This window comes from Dipodomys spectabilis, unplaced genomic scaffold, assembly GCF_019054845.1.
Source record: "Dipodomys spectabilis isolate Male_0828 unplaced genomic scaffold, ASM1905484v1 ptg000499l, whole genome shotgun sequence".
Taxonomy (NCBI): domain Eukaryota; kingdom Metazoa; phylum Chordata; class Mammalia; order Rodentia; family Heteromyidae; genus Dipodomys; species Dipodomys spectabilis.
In genome coordinates this window covers 1,240,978-1,263,093 of record NW_024871176.1, presented here as the reverse complement: position 1 = coordinate 1,263,093, position 22,116 = coordinate 1,240,978, and the positions used below count along the sequence as shown (strand labels likewise).

The 22,116-nt window shown below is 52.6% G+C and overlaps 1 protein-coding gene across 2 annotated transcripts in view; it reads left to right on the top strand.

The window, feature by feature from the left end:
* Nucleotides 1-21,677, top strand: part of Bicdl1 (BICD family like cargo adaptor 1) — a 78,090-nt gene extending 56,413 nt beyond the window's left edge. The window contains exons 4-10 of one of the 2 annotated variants that reach the window (XM_042669596.1): nucleotides 2,133-2,279; nucleotides 6,909-7,088; nucleotides 7,730-7,948; nucleotides 8,916-9,059; nucleotides 15,095-15,225; nucleotides 17,851-17,971; nucleotides 20,393-21,677. In XM_042669596.1, the coding sequence (XP_042525530.1) occupies nucleotides 2,133-2,279; nucleotides 6,909-7,088; nucleotides 7,730-7,948; nucleotides 8,916-9,059; nucleotides 15,095-15,225; nucleotides 17,851-17,971; nucleotides 20,393-20,542 (1,092 nt within the window). In that variant the 3' untranslated portion in view covers nucleotides 20,543-21,677. The remainder of the gene's footprint in view (nucleotides 1-2,132; nucleotides 2,280-6,908; nucleotides 7,089-7,729; nucleotides 7,949-8,915; nucleotides 9,060-15,094; nucleotides 15,226-17,850; nucleotides 17,972-20,392) is intronic. The other variant, XM_042669597.1, reaches the window with a different exon arrangement.
* The last annotated feature ends 439 nt before the right edge of the window (nucleotides 21,678-22,116 follow it).

Here is a 22,116-nt window from a genome sequence, read left to right as displayed (position 1 = left end):
GATACTCTGAGCACCTATTTGTGGAAGGTGAGGAGAAGGCAAAGGTTATATTGCCAGGCTCAAACAGGGACTTCTCTAGGAGGCTTCTACCAAATCCACTCCCAAGGGCTCCTTGTCCCTGTAGGCCAGGCCAGGCTTTGAGAGACAGGGTGGGAGACCTTGATGGAAGGATCCATTTCCCACTGTGGCTAAGGAATCACCCATTGCGATCAGGCCAGAGAACCCCATGGCTGCTCCCCTGCTTTGTAAATGACCTGAGGATGTTTTTCCTAAAGTCTGTCAATGTCTTCTCTTCTCTTCTGCCTCCCATTTTCTTCCTTCCTCCTTTCCCTTGGAATTCCTACTGGTATTGAGCAGCAGGTTCTTGAAGTAAGTAGTTTGTTCCCGTGGGGTTTGGCATGCCCGTCTGTGACATTTGTGTGCATGACTTGCCATTCGACTGCCCCTACCAGAGTCTGACTGGAGATGCCTGTCTTCCTCTTCCTCTTCCTCTTTTCCATCGTCCACTTCCTCTAGATCCTCACCAACAAGGTTATCTCAGGAATGTTTATTGCCAGGTTTTGCCACAAGGTTAGGGGTATGGAAGGTGGGGTGAGGGAATTGACAGCCTAATTTAATGTGAGACCCAGAAACTGCTACTTTCAGAGGCCAAGTTGTGAAATGGTTCATTTCAGATAAATTACTTCATGAAACTCAGGACTCAGGTATTTTTAAGGGTTGGTTGTGAATCAGAATCATGTTACCTCATTACTTCACTGAGTGAAACTCAGGAAACAAGGTGATCCCTGGGAAGGAGGATTTAAAGGGCGGAGGGTATTTAAATGAAAATGAACCAGAGTGAGAAGTTCCTTCATGTAGGTGACTCTGCTTCAATGTGGGCAATAGTGGGCCCATTCACAAAAGGGGCCTGCTCCTTTTGGTCTCTCTCCCAGGTGCACACTTGAGAGACAGTACTTCTTTATTTGGACAGACACCTGATCTCTCTGTACAAAGGCCACATACCTCTTTTCCCCAGGATGGCATCCTATCTGATTGATTGGTGGCCAGGGAACCTCTGTGGCCTGTGAGCAGAACTCAGGGGCAGAGAGACCGAGAGGGGAGATGGGGTGGGGGGAGAGAGTACAAGAGGCAGAGGGAAAGATGGATCTCAAGATCTAGGGTGAGTTAGACACATACTTCAAAGTCTCCCTGGATTGGTCTTCAGAATCTAGCTCTGGAAGAGTGTGAAGGCTTTGTTCTCCAGGCTAGATCACAGCTGGGGCAACATCTTGACAATAAGGAAAGTATCTGCAAGCACGTAGCTGGATAAAAAATCAATACCATATGGAACTAATAAATGGCAAGAGCCACGGGGACCTGCAAGACCCCAAAAGTTCACCCTTGAGAACACTTAGGAAGACTTTTTGGAGCCACTGATGGTGGCGCTCTCCTTGGCTGTGGGGAGTGCTGGCTTAGCTCGCTCCTTGCTTGCAAACCTGCAGGCCAGAGAAAATGGGGTATCTCTTTCCTTGACTGCCTTCCTGGCACTGAGTTGAGTAGCCAGACCTTCCCATAGGAGATGGCATGCATCATAAGACTTAACACAGTGCACTGGATTCTGTACCTTGTCTACCTCCTCTATTAGCTGAGTCCCCAGGCCTGAGCTGTGCCCTTTCTAGTGAATGCCAGAGAGTCGAGCTATGGGGAGAGGATGGAGGAGAGCCTGAGTATGAAAACATTGAAGCCCCAGGAATTTCTTGGGTAACTTCTGGTGCTTGTGACTTGAAGGAAGAGAAGTACAGGTCAGGTACTGCTCCTGCCAGTAGTGGAGCTAGGGTAAAGCTGAGGGCAGGTGAGGTGGGGCTGTCTTATCTCTGGAATTTCCAGAGCACTAACCATTCCTTCCTCTGCCTGGCAGCCCACATTCCAGCTTTCCCACAGCTAACTCCCACCTGTTGCCAGAGAGCTATCTAGTGGGGAGGGCCTTTCTCTTCAGCCCAGGATCGCACAGCTCTTCTCTCTGAGGTGGGGCCCCCCCCCGAGTCCCATGACACAACACTCAGACACGTGCCTCCGTGTTTGGGGCCAGTCACTCTTCTGATGCATCCAAGGGTGTGACCCCACACCACCCCTGTGGTTCTCCACCCTTTCAGATCAAGATGCTGTCAGATCGGAAACGGGAGCTGGAACATCGTCTCAGTGCCACTTTAGAGGAGAATGACCTGCTGCAAGGCACTGTGGAGGAACTACAGGACCGGGTGCTGATCCTGGAGAGGCAGGGCCACGACAAAGACTTGCAGGTACTGGGAAGATGCTATCCTGAGGCAGCATCTTAGCCAGAATGGAAGGGCAGAAGGCTAGCACCACCCCAGGGTAGTGGGAAACAGAAGGGTAGTGTAAGGGTCTCACCATGACCCGGTTGTGATTTCTGCTGGGTATCCACCAACATGCCTAGAGCCAGGCAAACGCGTGGCTCCCCCACGATCCATCCCTCCCATGTGTTCTGAGCCACTGGTCCCTGGAGTAGTTTCATCTCGTTCTTTCTGGGCTGCTAACCTAGCTGGAACACCATGTGTTGTTCTGGCCTCCTGGTATATATGAAACCTGCTAGATTTCAGACAGTGCCTGTGGCTCTCTGAGCTCAGTTCATGGTGCTCTCTGCTGCTGCTTGTCAGCTTGAGGGATTTGGTTGGCTGGTGCAGAGCAGAAGCCAAGCAGCTGCCCACTGAACCCTGCAGAATGCATCCTCCTTCTGCTCATTGCCAGGAAAGGCACAGGCTGACCCCTTTGTGAGCCTGACCGGTCCTCTATTTTCCTCCCTAAGGATACTGCTTTTTGAGTTTTATTTGTTCTTATTTGGGAACTGCTCCCACCTCACCCGCAATCCCAGGTCTCAGTTGGATTCCAGAGCTCACACTTGACAAGAAATAAGCCCCCAAACAAAAAGATGAACACTCCTAACCTCCCCAGAAAGAGGACACAGTGTCTACTACTGAGGTGCTTTGCTGGGCTGGCCGGGGCCTAGGGACTAGGTAGGCATTGCCTTCCCTCTGGGTTTACTGGATTGGAACAGTGTCATCAAGGGCAGAGTAGTTGGCCAGGGGTGTCCCTGCCCAAAGCCCAGGTCTGCCTAACGGCTCATACGGAGGCTGTTCGGAGCTAAGACTGCTGAGAGCTTCCCTTTGGAGGACAAGTAACAGCTTTCTCCTGCTGCATGTGGTGGGGCCTCAGTAAATGTTGAATCCAAAATGGGCTTGAGTGTAGGTCAGTGTTAGAGCCCCACCTCGCTTGTACAGGCCCCTGCATTCCATCCCCAGCACTGGAGAGGGAGAGAGGAACAGAGGGAGGAAGGGAAATGGTACTAGGAAAGGAGTTGGTTCCGTTTTCAAAGTTGGCAATATTAATACTGAACACTGTAGGATTCTCCACAGGAGATGGAAATGCTCATAAGTCTAGGTCTCAGAGAAGACAAATCACTTAACCCAGGTGTGTACTGAGTCCTGAGTAGGATCAAGACTGGAACTGATATCCCCCCTTCCCCCCCCCCCTCCCCGCCTGATTTACCTGTTGCTCTTGCCCTTGCAAGTCAGTTTGACCAACATGTGGTCCCCTATCAGGCACTCTTCTGGGGCTTAGTTACTGAGATAGAACCTGGAGAGGAAAGGGAAAACAGAAATGACCTGTGCCAAAAGAAACGTCCAGCCCAGGATGAATTCACAAATGAAAAGTTATTATTTCAGATTCATAATGGAAGACTTGTAGATGGGAGGGAAGAGTCAGGACCAGTGTAGACTACCATGTACTAACCATGGATAATGCCATGGTTTAGGTGTTCTGTGGTAGTGAGAATCCCAAGTCAGGCCCACACACATCCTCACCCCCTGTACATTCAGTCTTCCAACTGGCCTACGGAGGGCTCCCGCAAGCAGGCAATTCCCACTCCGTTAGCCTAGTTTATGGCTTGGTTCTCACCTCTCCTAAACAACGTAACAGTTTCTGTCTGTGCCTTCTATTCTTCTACTTATGTAAGCTGCCACTGGTTACCAGTGTCCTCCACAAAGCCTGGCCTGTTGACAGTACAGCCCTTACTTACAAGTAAAAATTGAAGCAGACTCGGGTGTGGCGATTGTACAGTCCTAATCACATTCGTAAAATGTCCAGCCAGTGGCCTTAGAATGTGTTTAATCCTGTGATTTGAAACCTTCAGATAAGGAGAAGAAGGCTGGCAGGCAAGGAAAGCCCCATTGGTCAAATTCACTGTGTGACCGGGGTCCTGCTGGCAAAGACAGATTTTTAAGCCACTAACCTAATCCAAGTTTGTTGGTTCGTTTTTCAGGTTTCAGAACAGAGATTAGACATGATAAATTATTGAACGCACCTTAAATCAAACACTGTGTTCCACTCTTTATTTGGTAAAGGAATTGTCCCTTCCAAGGCCCACTGAGCTGCCCTGTTTCATACCTAGCCAGGCATTTTACAAGTGTGCACAGGGCCTTGCGCCCAGTGGGCTGGGAGGGTTTCATTAGCAAAGCACAGGCGATGGTCATGTACCAGGAGGCAGATCACACACCCCTCAAATGTCAGGTAAGGAGAGCACTCCCACTTCTGCTGACCTGAGTGCTGGAGCTTAAACTTCACACTCATGCCTAGAAGTAAACTCAGTGTTGTCTTTGGTACACAGCGAATGCTACTTTCTCTTTCTATTTGAAAGAATGCTGTTTTCTTATTTCTTCCCTGGTTTGGTTTCTCCACATTTCTGCCCAGGTGATGAATCCACCACTAATCACAGAGAGGCCCCTCCTGGCCTTTTGTTCTCTTGCTGTTATAATTAATTAAGTACCTTTGAATGTGCATGAGTAATTGAACTAATTTTGCCCTGTGCATAAGAACTCATACTTGTCTGTGTGGAACTTCTCCTGCTGAGATGTATGTGGGATTGTCTAGAAAATAATTGTAAAGCCTTTTGCCAGTTTAATATGTTGCTTGTAACCAGGCCAAATACTTCCAAGGAATGCCACTTTTACCCCCGGTAGCCCTGATTTTCTTTTGGCTCTGAGTTTCCTCAGAATGGACTGGAGGAGTTCCCACTGAACCAGCAGGTGTTGCCAATCCAAGGAACCACACAGAGCAGGCTGGCCAGTTCTTTTTGCATTCTCTGAGTAGCCAGCTCCAACCCCTTCTTGGTTAGAGCTCATCCAGGCCTCTGGTACCATCAGCCAATGGTTTCTTGGCAATGATGGGTGAGTGAAGGCTCATGGCACATAAATTCTAGGATTGGCTAAGGGTTCTGCACGCCAGCTATGCTTCTTTCACAAGAGCTTGGTTCTGGAGTTGCTGCCAGCTTCCACATAGTCTCTGCGTCTCTGCAGGAACTACACGCTGATTTGGCCTTGGCCTGGCCAAAAATCCGAGGAAAAAGGTCCGGTGTCCCTTCTCATTCATGGAACAGAAGTGACCCCAGAAATAAAGATAAATCTCAGGAAGTTCTTCCACTATCTTATGCCTCAAGGGAAAAAAAATCTTTTAAGGTAGATGGGAGTGATCCACACAAAGAAGAGAGTAGGAACTACAGGTGTCACATGTCCCAGGCTGCTGATGACTCTGCTGTCAGCCAGGCACAGATGGCTCACGCCTGTAATCCTCGTTACTCAGGGGGCTAAGATCTGAGGATCAGGGTTCAAAGCCAGCCAAGGCAGAAAAGTCTTCATGAGACTCTTATTTCCAATTAACCCCTCAAAAACCAGAAGTGGCGCTGTGGCTCAAGTGGTAGAGCGCTAGCCTTGAACACAAAGAAGTTCAGGGACAGTGCCCAAGTCCTGAGTTCAAGACCCACAACTGACCAAATAAAACAAGAAGCAAGTCAGTGCTGGAAGGCACTGGTTGGTGGTCCTTATGTTCCACAGTGGTGGAGAATGGTGCCATGTTGTGGACTTCAGAGAGAAGGCCACAGAGAAAGGTGAAGAAGAGCCAGAAGGGTGAAGTAGAGGCAATGAGGGGGGACCCAAGCCACGAGTCCTGACCCCTGTGTTGCTGTCTCTTCCCGACACTGGATCCCTCACTTCTCTGAGCCTCGGTCCTCTGTTGAGGGACCTTGTTCATTGAGCTTGTTGATTTCTGCAATCCTGCCATGTAAAAGTGATCTCTGAGAGCTTTTAAAAATCAAGAAAGAGCTGGGTGCCAGTAGCTCATGTTTGTAATTCTAGCTACTCAGGAAGTCTTGAGATCTGAGGATTATAGTTCAAAGCCAACCCTGGCAGGAAAGGCCCTGAGACACTTATTTTCAGTTAACGACCGAAAAGCCAGAAGTGGGGTTGTGGCTCAGGTAAAATGCTAACCTTGAATAAAAAGGCTCAGGGACAGTGTGCAGGCCCTGAGTTCAAGCCCTAGGACTAGCATATGGGTGTGTGTGCACATCTCTAAAGTAAAAGAACTTTAAGAAGAAGATATAGCTACGTGGTAGAGCTTTTGGCTAGCATGCGCAAGGCCCTGGATTTGGTCCGAAGCACTCAGGGTAGGGGGAAAAAAAACTGTTCAAAGTATATAACCATGTTACTGTTACATTACAAAATTTAACATGTCCTTGAACTCCATTAGTTCAAATTTTTAATTTTCGTATAAATGGCATAAACTTGAAAAGTTTACAGACCTATCCATTGCAATTGTTTGATACATCTCTTGAGTCTTTTTTAATTTCTGGCTTCCCCCTTTATATAGTTTTTCTTGAAACTTACTTGTTAAAAAAAACAGCGAGTTGTTTGTCCTGTAGCATCTCCCTGATCTGGGTCTTGCTGACCACATTTCTGATGCAGTCCTACCCATTCCTCCTCCCTGTTTCCCAGTGAGGTGGCGGCTGGTCTAGCAGTGTGGTCAGCTTCTAGCACTGTTGCTGTTTGGTTTGGGCAAGCCTCCTAGCTTTGCTCTCCCCACAGCTGCACCAAAGCCAGCTGGAGCTCCAGGAGGTGCGACTGTCCTACCGGCAGCTGCAAGTGAAGGTGGAGGAGCTCACGGAGGAGAGGAGCCTGCAGAGTTCTGCTGCCACCAGCACGTCCCTGCTGTCAGAGATCGAACAGAGCATGGAGGCTGAGGAACTGGAGCAGGAAAGAGAGCAGGTGCTGATGTCCTTTGCCAGCCCAGCAGGGCAGGTGGTCCTGGGGCTCATGGGCCATCTTCTCTTCTTCAGAGCTTCACTACTGCCTGGCAAGGCCTGTGGCCCTTCATGAGCTCCTACACATGCTGGTTAGAGCTGTATAAAGCGACCTGACCCTCCATCACCCACCTGCCTTGTCCATTGAGGCCTTGAGCAGTGCTGTCCAAGGACTGTGTCCTGCCAGGTGTTGGCCTCGTGGCACTGAGGAGATGCTTGGTGACCGGTAGCAGCCTCTTCCCTCAGGCATTGGCAGAGTACTAGAACATTCAGGAACTAGCCCCTTAGCTTCTTTCCATACATCTCATAACTACTCATTCCCTCAACCATTTCCTGACCCCAACAGATCTGATCATATATTTCAAGAAATGCTTGATATTAGCAAACAGGAGGGGCTGGTAGGCAGGGAAAGGGGAGAATCGGGAGTTTGGGAAGAGGTACAGGGCTTGAAAAAGTATTGCTTCTTGGGGCAGATGATTTTTAAAAACAAAAGCCCTTGCTCCCCAAATCAGGGTCTCTGGCATCTGTACTTGGGTTTAGCTTCTAGACAAGAGATGGTCAAGTCCTTTCTAGGATTCGAAATGACGATTTCCACTTGTGACACAGCTAAGACTGCAGCTTTGGGAAGCCTACTGCCAAGTCCGCTATCTCTGCTCACACCTTCGTGGAAATGACAGTGCCGACTCAGCCGTGTCCACAGACTCATCCATGGACGAGTCTTCAGAAACCTCTTCCGCCAAGGACGTGCCAGCCGGCAGCCTGCGCACTGCCCTTAGTGAGCTCAAGCGGCTGATCCAGAGCATCGTGGATGGCATGGAGCCCACGGTAAGGGCAAATGGGAGAAGAGCCTTGCCTATAGGGCCGGGCAGTTGAAATCTAGTGGAGAAAGTGAAGTAAACTCTGAAGTGGAGCCTTGCAAAGTACCGGCCAGAGCACCTCCTGATTGCTCATTTTTTTTGAGAGCACAGACTACTGGAGATCAGAGAGGCCAAGGGCCGGGGAAGGGAGCCTCCAAGGTTACCCTCTTGCAATTGCCAATGTACAAATGAAGTTCTTCTGGTTGTGTGTAGAGTGTCCGCTTTTAAGTTTAAAGGCTGTGCTTAGAAACTATGGATAAAGAAATTTGCAGTAGGTAAAAACTGCAAGTTGCTATTCTGTTTGGTCCTCGTAGTGGAATGAGCACCAAAAGAATATGAATGTTAGTGAGCGCAGGGAGCTGATGAGCAAGGGCCTCAGAGAATTCCAGGCGTGGCTCCTCCAGTGTCCTCGGCAGATGCGCGTCCCTCCCTACAGTTCTGAGACATTTCTCCTGGCTTGTTCTCCACTCAGATGCCCAGCTCTGGGGCAATTATTTCTCCTCAGGTTTTAGCCTCCTACAGAGCGGCTATGTCTTACTGCCTGTAATGGACGAAGTAAGCCGAAGGCTCCTTGTTTGCCTCTGGCCAGGCTGTGTTGTTTTGTGGGTTGTATTGTACAAGGCCAAGTCCTGGTGGGAGAAGGGAGCCATCCGCATCGTGTGGCATTCACCTACACAGCTTTCTCCCTCTGAAGCCCCAAACAAAAATGAACATCTAGCTATAATTTGCAGGTTGAAGTTGAGCTGGAGGTTCTCCCTCCCTAATCTCTCTCCCCTTCTTTGTTATCCCCTTTGTCTCCCCCCCCCTTGTTCCCTTCCCTCCCTTCATCTCCCCTGCTGTCCTTCTATCCCTGACATCTCTCCACCCGCTTCCCCATCTCCTCTCCATCTCCCACCCCTCCCTGTCTCTGGTTGGGTCTCTCCTCTTGCTGTCAGAGCTCTCGGAGAATTGATGATGACTCCTTAGAAGAACAGATCAGGCAGACAAGTGAGGACTCAAGAGCCCTGAGAGAGCTCATGGAGGGAGAGAGGGGTAAACTGAGGCAAAGCCTAGAAGAGCTGCAGCGACTCCACAGTCAGGTGAGCACCCCATCTTCAGCCCAGTGCCGAGAGTGTGCCCATGTGCCCCTGTTCACTCCCACCTCTGTGAGACGCAGCTGTCCTCCACCGGATCCTTGGGGGACTGTGACCTGAAGTTGAGGTGAGCTGAGTGCCTCCAAGAGAAGAACACAGCCCTTGTTTATCCCAAAGTGAGATTGGCAGGAGCAAGAATAGCCGATCCTCCATTCCTGCAGCGACATGTCTGCAGAGCCAAATCGGGCGGACTGGCAGATGCTGACAGCTGAGGGCCACAGTGCCCAGGCCGCTCTCAGGTGTTTGGCCAGCGGCTTCCGGGCAGGGGAGCTGGTGGGCCGAGAGCAGGGCATCTTTGCAGCCTCTCCTCTGTCAGCACCATCACCTCTGTGGGCCTGTTTCTCAGCTTCAGTGACCTGGCCGCTGACCTCACTGTTCCTTTCCTGTTTGATCCCGATTCTGTCTTCTTGCCAGCGGTGGAGAGGCACATCTGAATTCTGATCTGAAAAATGTTAAAAGACTTAGGCAGCCCCACCCAAGAAGGAACCTCTAAAATCTGTCCTGGGAAGTAGATAGAGGCACTCTCTCCCTGTTGGCCATGTTTATGTGTAGATTCTGCCCTCCACAGGGTGGCAGCTAGGGAAGCCCCAGCCAGCATTGCTGTCACACCCACCCACCCCTCTCCCAATCCCTTCCTGGTGCAGGTCATTAGTCTGGTGTTTGCTTCTGTCAGTACTTTTGGGGGTCATCTAGTAGTCTTCCTGATATTATCTTCTTGGAAGATTATTTCTATCAGGGAGGCTAATAGCTGACACTGCTCTTCTTGTGAAGAATCAGAAAGCAAGGATAGAGTGATGCTACTCAAAACTGTGGCTTTTTCCTCACTAAACTCTGGGAAACAGGTTGGGCAGCCAGAGACTGCTCTGACGCCAACTTTTTTTTTTTTTTTTGTCTTCTGCAGGGCTTGAACTTAGGGCGCTGTCCCTGAGCCTCTTTATGCTTAAAAGTAGCACTCTACCATTTGATCCATAGCGCCACTTCCAGTTTTTGAGTGGTTAATTGGAGATAAGAGTCTCACTGACTTTCCAACCTGGGCTGGTTTCTAATCATGATCCTCAGATCTCAGCCTCCTGAGTAACTAGGATTAGAGGTGTGAGCCACTGGCATCCGGCTGGACCTCAACTTTTCATACCTTTGGTATTTTCTGTGTGTATGCCTTTGTTTTATTGTTGTTGTTGTTGTTATAAAGGCAATATACAGAAGGGTTACAGTTACATAAATCAAGTAAAGAGTACATTTCTTTGGGGACAATGTTACCCCTTCCCTCACGCTCTCCCTGTTGGGTTTTTGTTTTGTTTTGTTTCTGCCTAGGGAACAGTTGACACTCAGGGTCAGATGTTCCAGACTGAAAGAAAAAAAAAACACAAGAGAAAGCTGGGCCCAAAGGTTTCCTGGGAAGTACAGCTCAGTGGTAGAACATTTGACTTAAAAGGTCTTCGGGTTAATATTTTATTTACTTATTTATTTGAAGACAGAATTCCCTCTATGTGCCTATACCATTCTTAGGCTTAAGCAGTCTTCCTGCCTTGCCCTCCTGAGAAGCTGGGTACCACTGTGTACTTACCAGCTCTTTGATAGTGACCACTCTTGGGCTTCTTTAGTTTTGCTTGCTTCCCAGAATAATAGTACTAGAAACTCACTGGGGGCATTATTTCATTCAGAAATAGGAAGTGGGGGTTGCTTGGAGTCTGATGTTAGACATCCCCATGAGGCAAGTCACCTTAGAGGCTTCCCAGATGAGTGCTTTCAGCCAGTTTCCACAGCTCCCATGCCCACAGTGCCCAAGGCAGGAGGTGGCACCCACAGCCCACCCGGGGGAAAGAATTGGTTTTCTCCTGAAGATGATCTCTTCGTAAATGCTCATAGTGAAAACCTCTTAGATATAACTACAGGCCCTAACCTGCCCTGTGGGAGTCAGGCTGATACCCTGGGCAGGGTTGGGGTACAAGAATGATGAGACACGGCAGCCAACACAGGAAGCATGATATCCACATTCAGGGTTGGTTCAGCAGCTGCCACGCATCCACCATGGGCCTCAGTGGCTCATAATGCTGTGTTTCAGGCCTGACTCAGGGTCATGAGAGCCAAGAGCTGTCTCTAGGCTCTTGGGAGACAGGGCCCAGACAAAGTTAGCTGGGATTGAGGTTCTAGCATCCAAGCCCATTTCTTCCCACTTCGAGATGAGGCTAGAGGCCCAAGGTAGGCCTGGAAAGCGGGTGGTCAGATGTACCACCTCCTTTTGAGTAAAGGAGCGTAAGTGTAATTGGATAATTTCTGTTTGTGGCGTACATTTGTAGCTAGACTCGATGGCATGCCCGGCGCCTCCCCCAGCACGTCCTCAGCCCCCACAGCCCTGGCTGCTCCTCCTGTCCGTGAGCGGAGGGGTGGGGGTGGGGGTGGGGGTCTGCAGGACTCATCGCCGAATACAGAAGCCAGTCATTTGTGAGGCTCCTCAGTCCAGGCTGGTGGAGACACAGCACAACCTTGGCTGGAGCACCCACCAGATACTCCAGAGGACCTGGGAAGAGAGGAGGTGGGCTGGAGCGTTCAGGGCTTCACCAACCAAATGTGCTTAACCGTAAATTGAGCATTACCCTCCTCCATGCTCCTGGACACTGCCGTATTTCCAGCTTACCTTCTGCCATAGCTAGGCTTTGATCCTCACCTCCCCAGGCCACCCACCCTCATGAGGGGGGCGGTCTTGGTGAAGTGAAACTTGAAGGCAGGGTGCTCTTTGACAACCCATCTTGGACTGGCTTCCACATCAGGTCATAGGAGGCCTCGGGCCCCAGTCACCAGGGGCTGCCGCATGCTGACTGCCCCCCGATCCCCTTCGCGTCAGTGGACCCAGTGGATGTGGCAGGGGCACATGTCCCCCATTTCTGGCCTTCTCCTTCTCATCCTCTTTACCTGGAAGACCCTCCTGTCCCTCAGCTCTACCTTCCTCTCCCAAGTTCCAGAGCAGATTTCACTTCCTCCTGGAGACCCTTCTGACCCCCGCTTCCAGGAGGTGTGCCCTGGCTCTGTCCGGCCATCGTCCTGCACTCCAAACCACACTGTCCAGTCAGCTGCGCCACAGACCACCCCAGAGAGCCAGCGTGAGCCTCCCCTCTTCTCAAGTATTAGCACAGGTCCCGACTGGACAAGCAGCCAAATAATAAAAGCCATAGATGCATGACTTTGGGGTGCTTTCTTTGACACTGCTTTTGTGTGAGGACACCCATGTTATTTGGGAAAAGTGGATTGGGGATCAGCGATCTACATCCTGTGTATACCCAGCTCCCGGGCCCCTCCGGGGTGGAGAAAGAAGGAGTGGAATACATAATAGTAAGCCACTGTGCAGTGGACCCTGAGGTTTTCGATCTCAGTTCTCTTCACAACTTAGTCAACAGGACAGTTGTTTTTCCCCTGTTGTAGTTCAGAGAAAAAGACTGAAACTAAGTTTTAGACCCCAGGCTCAAAGTCTAGGAATCCCATATTAGGTCTGGCCACTTGCCCCTATAAGCCAAATAGAGAGACACGGCAAAGACAAAAGAAAGGAGTTTAGTGCATGGTAGCCATGGGAAGATAGCACTTCAGTCATCTTTCGGGGTGCAGGCATTGGCTTCAGGTTAAATCGGGACAATTGGGGGCAGAAAGGTAAGAAAGGTATGCATTATTAAGCCGGTATCAACAAGTCACAGGTCTGGCCTGGTTGACCTACTGTTAGCTCAGCCTTTTCTGCAGAGGCCTAACAGATGTCCTGTATTATCTTTTGGCTCTTCAAGATGGTGGGAAGATGGCATTGCCTGTCTGAGAGGCAGTCTGCCTTTTGTCAAAGCTTATCATGAACTGTGTCCTCCCTGGAGCCCAGCGTGATTGTAAAGGGACCCTAGAGGGGAGTGGCTCAGATCAATGAGCAGGTGCAAAGTGGGGCTGCTGAGTATACAGCTTTTCTCCTGCCTTCGTTAATTGATGGGACCAGCTTTTAGGTTGTCTCTTTTAAGACCTTTGTCTCTTCTCCTGAGGCAGGTACCTGCTGGTCTCTAACTTGTCCAGATTTTCCAGATCAAAGCAAAAAGTTCTCTAGAGTTTTATCTGAAGCATATTAAACATTAGCTGTTCCTGCTTGGCATGTCTGTCCCTGTTTATTGCCTCTCTGTTCCTCACTCAGCTGGCCTGGGGCTGTGGCGGGGCTCATTTGGTAGGAGGTCTGGCTGTCTTTGCCAGGTGCTTTCTGAGTCTTGACTTTTAGCAACCAAGCAGTAGAACCTTCCCCAGGTGAGGCTGGGTCTCTTCACCACTTTACCACCTCTTCTTGTGTCTTGGGACATGCCGTATGTGCAAGCCATGACCTCTCAGATACTCCAGACCATGCCTTGCAGGTGTGGGCTCTCCTCTTCTGAGCCTTCCTCACCTGAGAGCCTACAGCTCTCTGCTGTCCAGGCCTTGAAGATCCTTATCAGACTTCTAATAGTAAACTGTCCCTCTACTCCTTGCCATGGGGTGACCTGTGAACCCCTCCAGCAGCTGCCTCTGTGGCTTGCGGCAGCCCTGCTCTGTCAGTCTGATAGTTTGGATCATCAGCCTCATCTTGGAGCCTTCACTCAGTTTCAGTCTTTTTTTTTTTTGGTCGGCCGTGGGGCTTGAACTCTGGGTTAGTTTCAGTCTTATCTGAAGATTCAACCTGGGACTTGAGAAGCCAGTAAGTATGCAGAAGGGTGACATAGATCCCCTGTGCGAGGGAGACAGGCCTGCATGGATGGTCCCTCCCTTGGGAAAATATCGGTGTAATATTTAACAAGAAGGTGAGATCAGGCATCCAAATATCCAAATTCATGTCTAGTCCTATCCACCTAGAAAAGCACACCCCCCCCCCCTTCTATTACCTAACAGATGTTTGCTGGAAGGTCTAGCTGGGAGCGTTTCTGGTTGCAAACAAATTTGCTCTGCATAATTTAGGCAGAAAGCATTGGGTCCGATTGTTTACAGAACCAAGTGAGAGGAAGGCAGGACAACCCCTGCTCCCAAACAGGAAGGAGAAGCCACAAGAAAGAGACAGCAGAACCCAGCCTGCTGCTGCCGCTGCCCCTCACCTGCGGCTCTGCTGGCCCAGGAAAGGGGAGTGACAGGCAAGTCTGATCGCACACTGCGCCATAGCTGCAAAGGAAAGGAAATGAGTAGCTGACCTTGTGGGGCAGTCATACCATGCCTCCCGCTGAGACTCACACAACCAGGAGCTGCCCCCAAATAGGAAAAGGTTTGGCGTGACTTCCCCCAAGATGGCAGTTGTCAGCTGTGTAGGAGTTGGGAGGTTCAGTGGCACGCACAGTCAGGCTCAGGTATGCACAGAGGGAGGCAGCCCCGTGCTGCCCTGCAGTGATCACGGCATATGTGAGGTTAACTCTCCTGTGGAGTGGAGTAAAACAGAGGTTGCTGGCAGAGCTGCTGGAGGGGTCCATCGCTGCCAAATGATGGTTCCCAGGATAGCATTCGCTGAGGAATGGACCACAGGCAAGGTGACAGGTTCAAAGCAAGAAGTAATAACTTCAGATTCTAGATGGCTTTGACCTGGATAGCTGAATGAGGAAGAGTCGGGTTGTGCCAAGTGCTCTGGAGATGGTAAGCCAGGCCCCCATCAATACCATTCAGTGTGAAAGATGGCTAGAACAAGACTTGAGCCCTACTCTGTAAAATGTGCTCTGGAACCTTGATGTGCTCGGGGCTTTTCAGTATCTCCCCAGGAAAACCTGGTAACTGGTTGGCAGTGTGGTGTGCCAAGTAGAGGAGTAGATCTGTTCCCCCCCCTTCTCCCCCCCCCATGTCCTTCCCCAGGAGAGGAGAGCCCTCCCTGGGGCAGGGCAGCTGTGGGATGCCACTGACCTGCTCCCCCATGCACACCTGCCAGACTGGGGCTTCTCCATGCCTTTTTCCCTCATGGAGGAAAAACTACCCAAGCCAGCAACAATAGCGTCATGATCCTTCTTCTGCGGTCTGTTAAGGTGACGCTGCTGAGTGTGGAGATGACTGCACTGGAGGAGGAGCGGGACCGGCTCAGAGTGGCATCTGAGGACAAGGAGCCACGGGAGCAGCTTCAGAAGGCCATCAGGGACCGGGACGAGGCCATTGCAAAGTGAGTGCGACGGCTGGTTTCATTCTGTTGTTTAAATTGAGGTAGACACTCAGTTGTTTCAAACCCAAATTGTACAGAAGAATACAAGGGTAAAGCTCTCCACCCTCGTCCCCAGTCCCAGGTAGAAGCTACTGTTGAAAGGTGGGTGTGTGTTCTGACAGATCTTTTCCTGTGCGTGTGCAGGTGGGTTTGTAATGTATTAGTTGTGTGGGATTTTTTAAACATCAGTGGGATGACACTCTACCTGTCTTGCTTTTTTTTTTTTGTAAAGCTTAGCTTTCATATGTGTGTTCTTTATTTTTTATTGTTATTACAAAGGTGGTGTACAAAGGGGTTACAGTTATGTAAGTCGGGTAGAGTATATTTCAGTGGGGCGCCGGTGGCTCACACCTGTCATCCTAGCTACTTAGGAGGCTGAGATCTGAGGATTGCAGTTTGAAGCCAACCTGGGCCAAGTGACGCTGTGGCTCAAGGGGTAGAGTGCTAGCCTTGAGCAAAAGAAGCTCAGGCCCTGAGTTCAAGCCCCAGGACTGGCCAGAAAATAAAAGGTCAGGTCCTACATTTTAAGTAAAGGAATTCTAGCCCTCGCTCTTGGAAGTACTGCCTTTTAAAATGTGGTTATTAAATTCATCTGCGACTTCTGTGCCTTCGGGGTCTGGGGTTTTTGCTGAATGACAAGTACTGAGGGTGTTCAGGGAGTGAACGTTCAGAGCCAGCCGGCCAGGCGTGGAGGCCCGCGGGGCCAACCCGCAGCCCTTCCCGGGCTGCGTGTAGCGCCACCTGTTGGCAAAGGCTGAGAAGCGTGAGGTTGCAGCTGCTACCCAACCCCTGGGGTTTGTTCCTGGACTGTGTGGCCGGGCTGGCGTCCATGGCAACCAGCGCCATCCGAGGCTTTCCGCTCTTCCACGCCAGCCAATGGCGTCTAGCGTGACAGAGGTAGTCTGCAGTACTCTGAGCCCCATGCTCATTGGGCAGGCCCGGGCCTATCCTAGAGGCCCACAGCCGCAGTGGGCGGAGCTAGCACAGGCACCGCAGCGGAGAGCCTCTGGGCGGGTGTGGATCTGGGTCCTGGTGGTGGGTGTGGGGTAGGTGACTAATGGCTCTGTGGACCCGGCCAGGCCCGGGAGGAAGTGCTGGCACCGCTGGGGGAGGGCGGCGGCTGAGCATTTTGTAAATGGGACCCACTGCTCTTCTGCTCGTGCAGGCGGCGTTCCCAAGTCAAAGCGGGTGGACTCTGCAGGTGGGGATGCTCCGGCCATCCTTGGGTGGTCGCTGGCTGGGTGCAAGGAGGTCCTTTCCTGAGCCTTGCTGTTTCCAGTGGAGGGGACGGGGGGGGGGGGGGGGGGGGAAGGGAGCGGGGGCGTGGCAAGGGCTAAATGATGCACATTTGGGCGTCTGGGCCCCCGGGCTCCTCGCTTGGCAGAGGCGGCCCAGTTCCTCCTGCTTTAGATCCCCCTCCCCCACCAATTTTCTTTTGTATTTAGCAGCTTAATTTAGGACTGTTAGGCAAAGTAGAAAAAAAAATAATACATGAAATATACAAAAACGTGAAAATACAAAAAGTATGTCAGGAGAATCAGCCTGACTAGCTAGATTTCTGTGTGTGCCTTCCACATAGTCTTTTACAAATCTCCACCTTGTTTTCTGGCTCTTTTCTCCACTGAGCAGCAGCAAACTGGTCTTTTGGTTTGTTTCGTTTTGTTTACTGGTGCCCATAGTCTATCATGTTCCCCACTATTCCACCAGTTGCCCAGTTCTTGGGTACTAGCATTAGTTAAGCTGTGCTGATCACCCCTGTGTGGCTTTCTTTGCACACTTCTCTCTTACAGATGACTCCTTTAAGAGTCAGAGGACCTCGTCCTTCCCCTTCCAGGAGGAGGAGGAGGAGGGAGGTCTGCACCCTGCCAGGGGCGCGTTCCTTTGTGCCATATAAGGCTTTTGATCCCTTCTGGGCTCCAATCTTTTTTTTTTTCCCCCTTGCTGGTACTAGGGTTTGAACCTATGGCTTGTGTTCTACCACTTGAGCCATACCTCCAGCCCTGCTATTTGATGATTAATGGGAGATGAAGTCTCTCAGACTTTCGTGCCCTAGTTGGTTTTTGAACCATGATCATCCAGGTCTCAGCCTTCTGTGAGCCACAGGTGCTTGGCTCCATTCCTCATTCAAGTATCCTCCTCTTTTAAAATTTTTTTTACTTTTTTGCCAGTCCTGAGGCTTGAACTCAGGGCCTGGGGCACTGACCCTGAGCTTCTTTTGCTCAAAGTTAGCGCTCTTCCACTTGAGCCACAGTGCCACTTCCAGCTTTTTCTGTGTATGTGGTACTGAGGAATTGAACCCAGGGCTTCATGCATGCAAGGCAAGCGCTCTTCCACCAGGGCTAGGAAGGTGGCATTCCTAGCCCTGTCCTCCTCTTTCAATCACTCTCGACCTGTTCTTCCACCTGTTGAGATGAAGGTGACAAACCGTCCCTTCATCTACAGGTTGGCTCTGAAGGTTGAGAGAACTCTGTGGAAGCTTGTTGCACAACATAGTTACAGACTCGTGCATTTGCACTCAGGTCTCCTCCTAGAGAGCCAGGTGCCCCTGCACAGCTGTCCGTGCTCACCCCCGCCTTCTGCTTGCAGGAAGAACGCTGTGGAGCTGGAACTGGCCAAGTGCAAGATGGACATGATGTCCCTCAACAGCCAGCTGCTGGATGCTATTCAGCAGAAACTGAACCTCTCACAGCAGCTTGAGGCGTGGCAGGTAAGCAAGAGCACTGACATGGGGTGAGGGACACCCCCGGAGCCCCTGCAGTCAGCAGTGTGAGGCAGAAGGGTCACCCCGTTCCCTGCCCACAGAATTCCTGTCCCTGGGGACCGTGACTGCCGTCGGGGGCTGCAGTGACCTCCAGACTTGAACCAGGCCCTTCTTCAGCTGTTCCTCATGGCTTGGCTTAAAACTAGAAGGAAACAGATCAGCAGTGGTAGGGCTGGGAAGCCCCGTGTGACGAATGACAAACCGCAGCTGGGTGCGGGCCAGCAGCCCTGCAGCTGCTGCCCTTCCCTGTCCCAAAGGCCAGCAGCTTCCTCTCTCCAGAGCGCTGTGCTGTGCAGGCCTGTGCAGGCCATCACTAGGACCTGTTTTCGGGGTTCTGCAAAGCTCCCTGCTGGGCCAGGGCTGTTATAACTGGCTTTTCAGTGAGGAGCTTGAGGGAGTCCAGTGTTGGGATGTGGGTAGCCATTAATGCGTCTCCCCAAGAAGCCGCAAACAGATGAGTGGGGCTCTGAGGTGAGCCCCACAGAGAAGGGCGGGCCAGCCGCGGCTGTTCCTCCAAGGCCCAGCGGAGCTGGCAGCTGAGCCCTGGCCCCACCAGGACGGTGCCCTGGCTCCCTGGCTCTGCAAGGCCGCCAGCTGGCCAGGCCCCGGCTCACTGCGCTGCTCTCTCTTCTCTCCTGGCTGCAGTTTGCTTCCTCGGGGCTTTTCACTATCTGGCTCCTTTGGTTTCTGATCTAGTGGCCTTTCTCAGCTCCCGTACCAACAGCTTTAGTCGTACACCCCTCCTGCCTTCGAGGTGAGACCGAGCCTACATCCCACTTACCTTCCCCTCACCGCCATCATCATCCCGCCTCCCCTCGCAGCCCGCCGTGTTGTGTGCCGGGAGCCCGGCGTCATCTGTGCAGTGACATGCCATCATGCCCAAGCCCGAGCGCCTCTGCTGCCCCCATCATGTCTAGTGAGCCTGTGGCAGCGCATGCCCAGCTCTGTCAGGTCAAACCGTCTCCGGCTAACCTGGTTTCTTGGTGCCACCTTCTCATAAACACATCGTTTTGCCTGCTGGAGGAGTGGCAAGCATGTGATGATGTGGCGGGGAACTTGGTTTCTTTATAAAGGTGGAGGGTGCCGCAGCTGTGAGAAACGCCAGCTTTTTCTGAAGGACCCTTTCGTGTTCCTCCGCCTGTTGTAGCGAACGATATAGTTTACTGAGCATGCCCGCCCTCCATGCAGGGCAGGGTGGGAACCTCGGAAGCAGGGCTGTTGGCCAAGACCTAGTACAGCATCAGATGTGAGGAGCAAGTTTAGAAAGGGGGCTGGAAGGAGAGGAGCCAGGGAGCAAGTTAGTGTGATGGAGGCTGAGGAAGGCGGGCTGCCTGTCATGAGCAAGGGGAGATAAGTACATTTTCACCACCATCTGGTGATGAACAAAGAAATCTCTTCACTGCCCGAGGCCTGCAGAGGCTCAGCGAGTCAGGGGCAGTGATGGACAGGCTGGTCGGAGGGGCATGGCCAGCCCAACTGCCGCTCAGAGCCATAGAGGACATAGCCCTAACTGCGGAGACACCCAGACCCCTGCCTCTCCTGACCCAGGCTAGGACTGGAGGGATGGAGTCCCTTCGGGGTTGAACCCGGAGCTCAGTCGTTTTACCAGCACATCTCAGAACCCAGAGCTGGATTCAGGGCTCTGAGTCAAGCAGACAGCCTTGCCCTTACTGCTGATGGCTGTTACTCAGGGCCACTGACCTACAGACGTGGTCAGTGGCAGAGCCCCTTGTGAGGTGGAGTCCTACCCAGAATCAGCAGCTAGCAGCCAGAAAGGCAAGAGCCTGAGCCGCCCTCCTCTGTGCAGGAAAGCTGCTGCTGTGTAAGCAAGGGCAGTGGACACATTTTCTAGGCCACAGGCAAACTGGAGCAGGGAAAGGTCCTTCACCCAGTGAAGCTGACCAAAATGGGCCTCGCTGGTGCAAGACAGTGTCCCTGAAGACGGCGATGCTGTCACAGGAGCCGGGCTGGCTGGGGCGAGGGCACTCACGGGCCGGCGGGAGATGGAAGAGGGGAAAGCAGCGCGTGAGCGGCCCCCAGGCCAGTCGCTGGCCCGGAGAGCTGGCAAGCCGAGGCCAGCTGTGGGCCTGCTGCCCATAGGGACAGCAGCTTAGGGTCAGGAGGGATGGCGCTGGCAGCGAAGTCAGCTCAAGCCCGAGGAGACAGAGCGCCATCAGCTCCTGCGCGCCCAGCACCGTGCGCGTGCACCCTCACCACTCCCTTCTGGTCTGGCAGCCCTGTGTCGCTGTTCACCCATCTCATTGCTCCTCCTCATCCGTGTCCTTCTGACGTCTGTTACCTCCCTGTCCGTCTGCTGGCCAGGCCAGAGCCGCGTCTCACCTCCCACCTGTTCCTCCCGATCCGCAGGATGACATGCACAGGGTCATTGACCGGCAGCTGATGGACACGCACCTGAAGGAGCGGAGCCGGCCTGCTGCCGCCTTCTCCGGCCGCCCCGCCCCCGAGCCCGGCACCACAGAAGGCAGACGGCTCTTCTCATTCTTCAGGAAAATTTAAGTTGGGAAGAGTTGGGACGCCAAGGACAGGAGGTGGGCAGCTCAAAGGCGCCGTGAGCACCGCTCCCCCATCCCAGGGCCCATCCGCCTCCACAGCCTGCTCCCCTTTGGCAGCGCACACGGAGGCTGAGGCCGTGGCCTGCCTTGGCCTCGCCTCCGGAGGCTGCTGTCAAGACAGAGAGAGAGACAGGTAGGGACCCTGTCCCCGCTTCCCAGTCAGGCCCAGGCCTGGGATTCCCACAGAGCCCATCACTGAGCGGGGCCCAGGCCACTTCCTAAAGCCGCCCTTCCCACGGGCTCTGCTGCCGCCTCGGTTCCAGAAGATGGGAACAGAAGCGGAGGCTCTCCCCCCGCATGCCTCCATTTCTGCCCCAGCCCTGGCCCAGCGAGTCAGGGGAGGCGCCCCGTGCCTACATGCATGTACCTCTGCTGGAGCCCTCCACGGCAGGAGGCCCAGCCTGCGGCTGCGGGGTGAAGGCCTGGGGCCCACCCCTGGAGCCGAGGGAGGGCCCTGTTTCCGGGCCTTTCCTCTTCCAGTGCAGTCCTTACTCCGCTGAGGCCCGGGCCAGGCAGCGTGTTCTCACTGGTGTCCTGTGGGACGCCATCCCGCCATCCCGCCCTTTCCCCTCCATGGGGCCAGGGCTGAAGGGGAGGCTCGTCTTCCTCCCACAGCCTCTCCTGCCTCCAGTGTAACTTCTTGGCCCTGCCACGCCCGCCCAGGCCACAGAACGGCCTCACAGGGGCCCGATCAGCCACCCTCACATTGAAGGCAGTGTAGGTACCACAGGGTGGATGGGGTGAGGCTGCTGGGAGCCTTTAGATACTGCCCACCAGGCCTGCAGCCACCCCCCATCTCTGCTGAGGCCCCAACTCAGAGGCTGTGCCCGCAGCCGCGTACACTGCTTCAGCCTCCTGCCCTCACCGGGAAAAGCACAGCAGGGATGAGCAGAAAGAATGTACCTATAGATATGTACATACCACAGTGCTGGAATTTTGTATGTAGCAACCGTGTAAATACATGTATGGATTTTATAATATACATATATAAATCTATAAAGGCATATTTTTAGAAAAACAGCGCACCACTGCTTCTTTTGAAAATAGTCTGAATAAGAATAAAATTAATTTCTACAGAGCTTTCTGCCTCAATCGCTGGGCAAGGGGGAGGGTTTGGTACGAATGCGCCTTCTCAGTCAGAAGCACCTCGGAACTGGCCCCAGCTGCAGCGCCTGGGAGGCCGGCCCAGGAGCGGCGCCTCCATCCCGATGGTTCAGGCTCCCCGCCAGGCCTCCAGCATGTAAACTATCAGGCAGGCCGCACCTGGCCCTGAACTTGACAAACTCCCAGCCAGAAAGAAACCACTGCAGGCCAAGGCTTCCCTGCATCCTTCCAGCATGTGACAAACATGGTGCTCGCCATGGCGTCTTCCCACCTGTGCTCCCGGCTGGGGCGCTGATCCGGAGGGGAGAGCCGCCCGGGGCCAGCCGCCCTGGCCCAGTGAACTTGCTTCTGAAATTGTCCAGGGCCTGACAGGCACCTGCGCCAGACACACACTGAAAACAAGCAGGAGCTGGA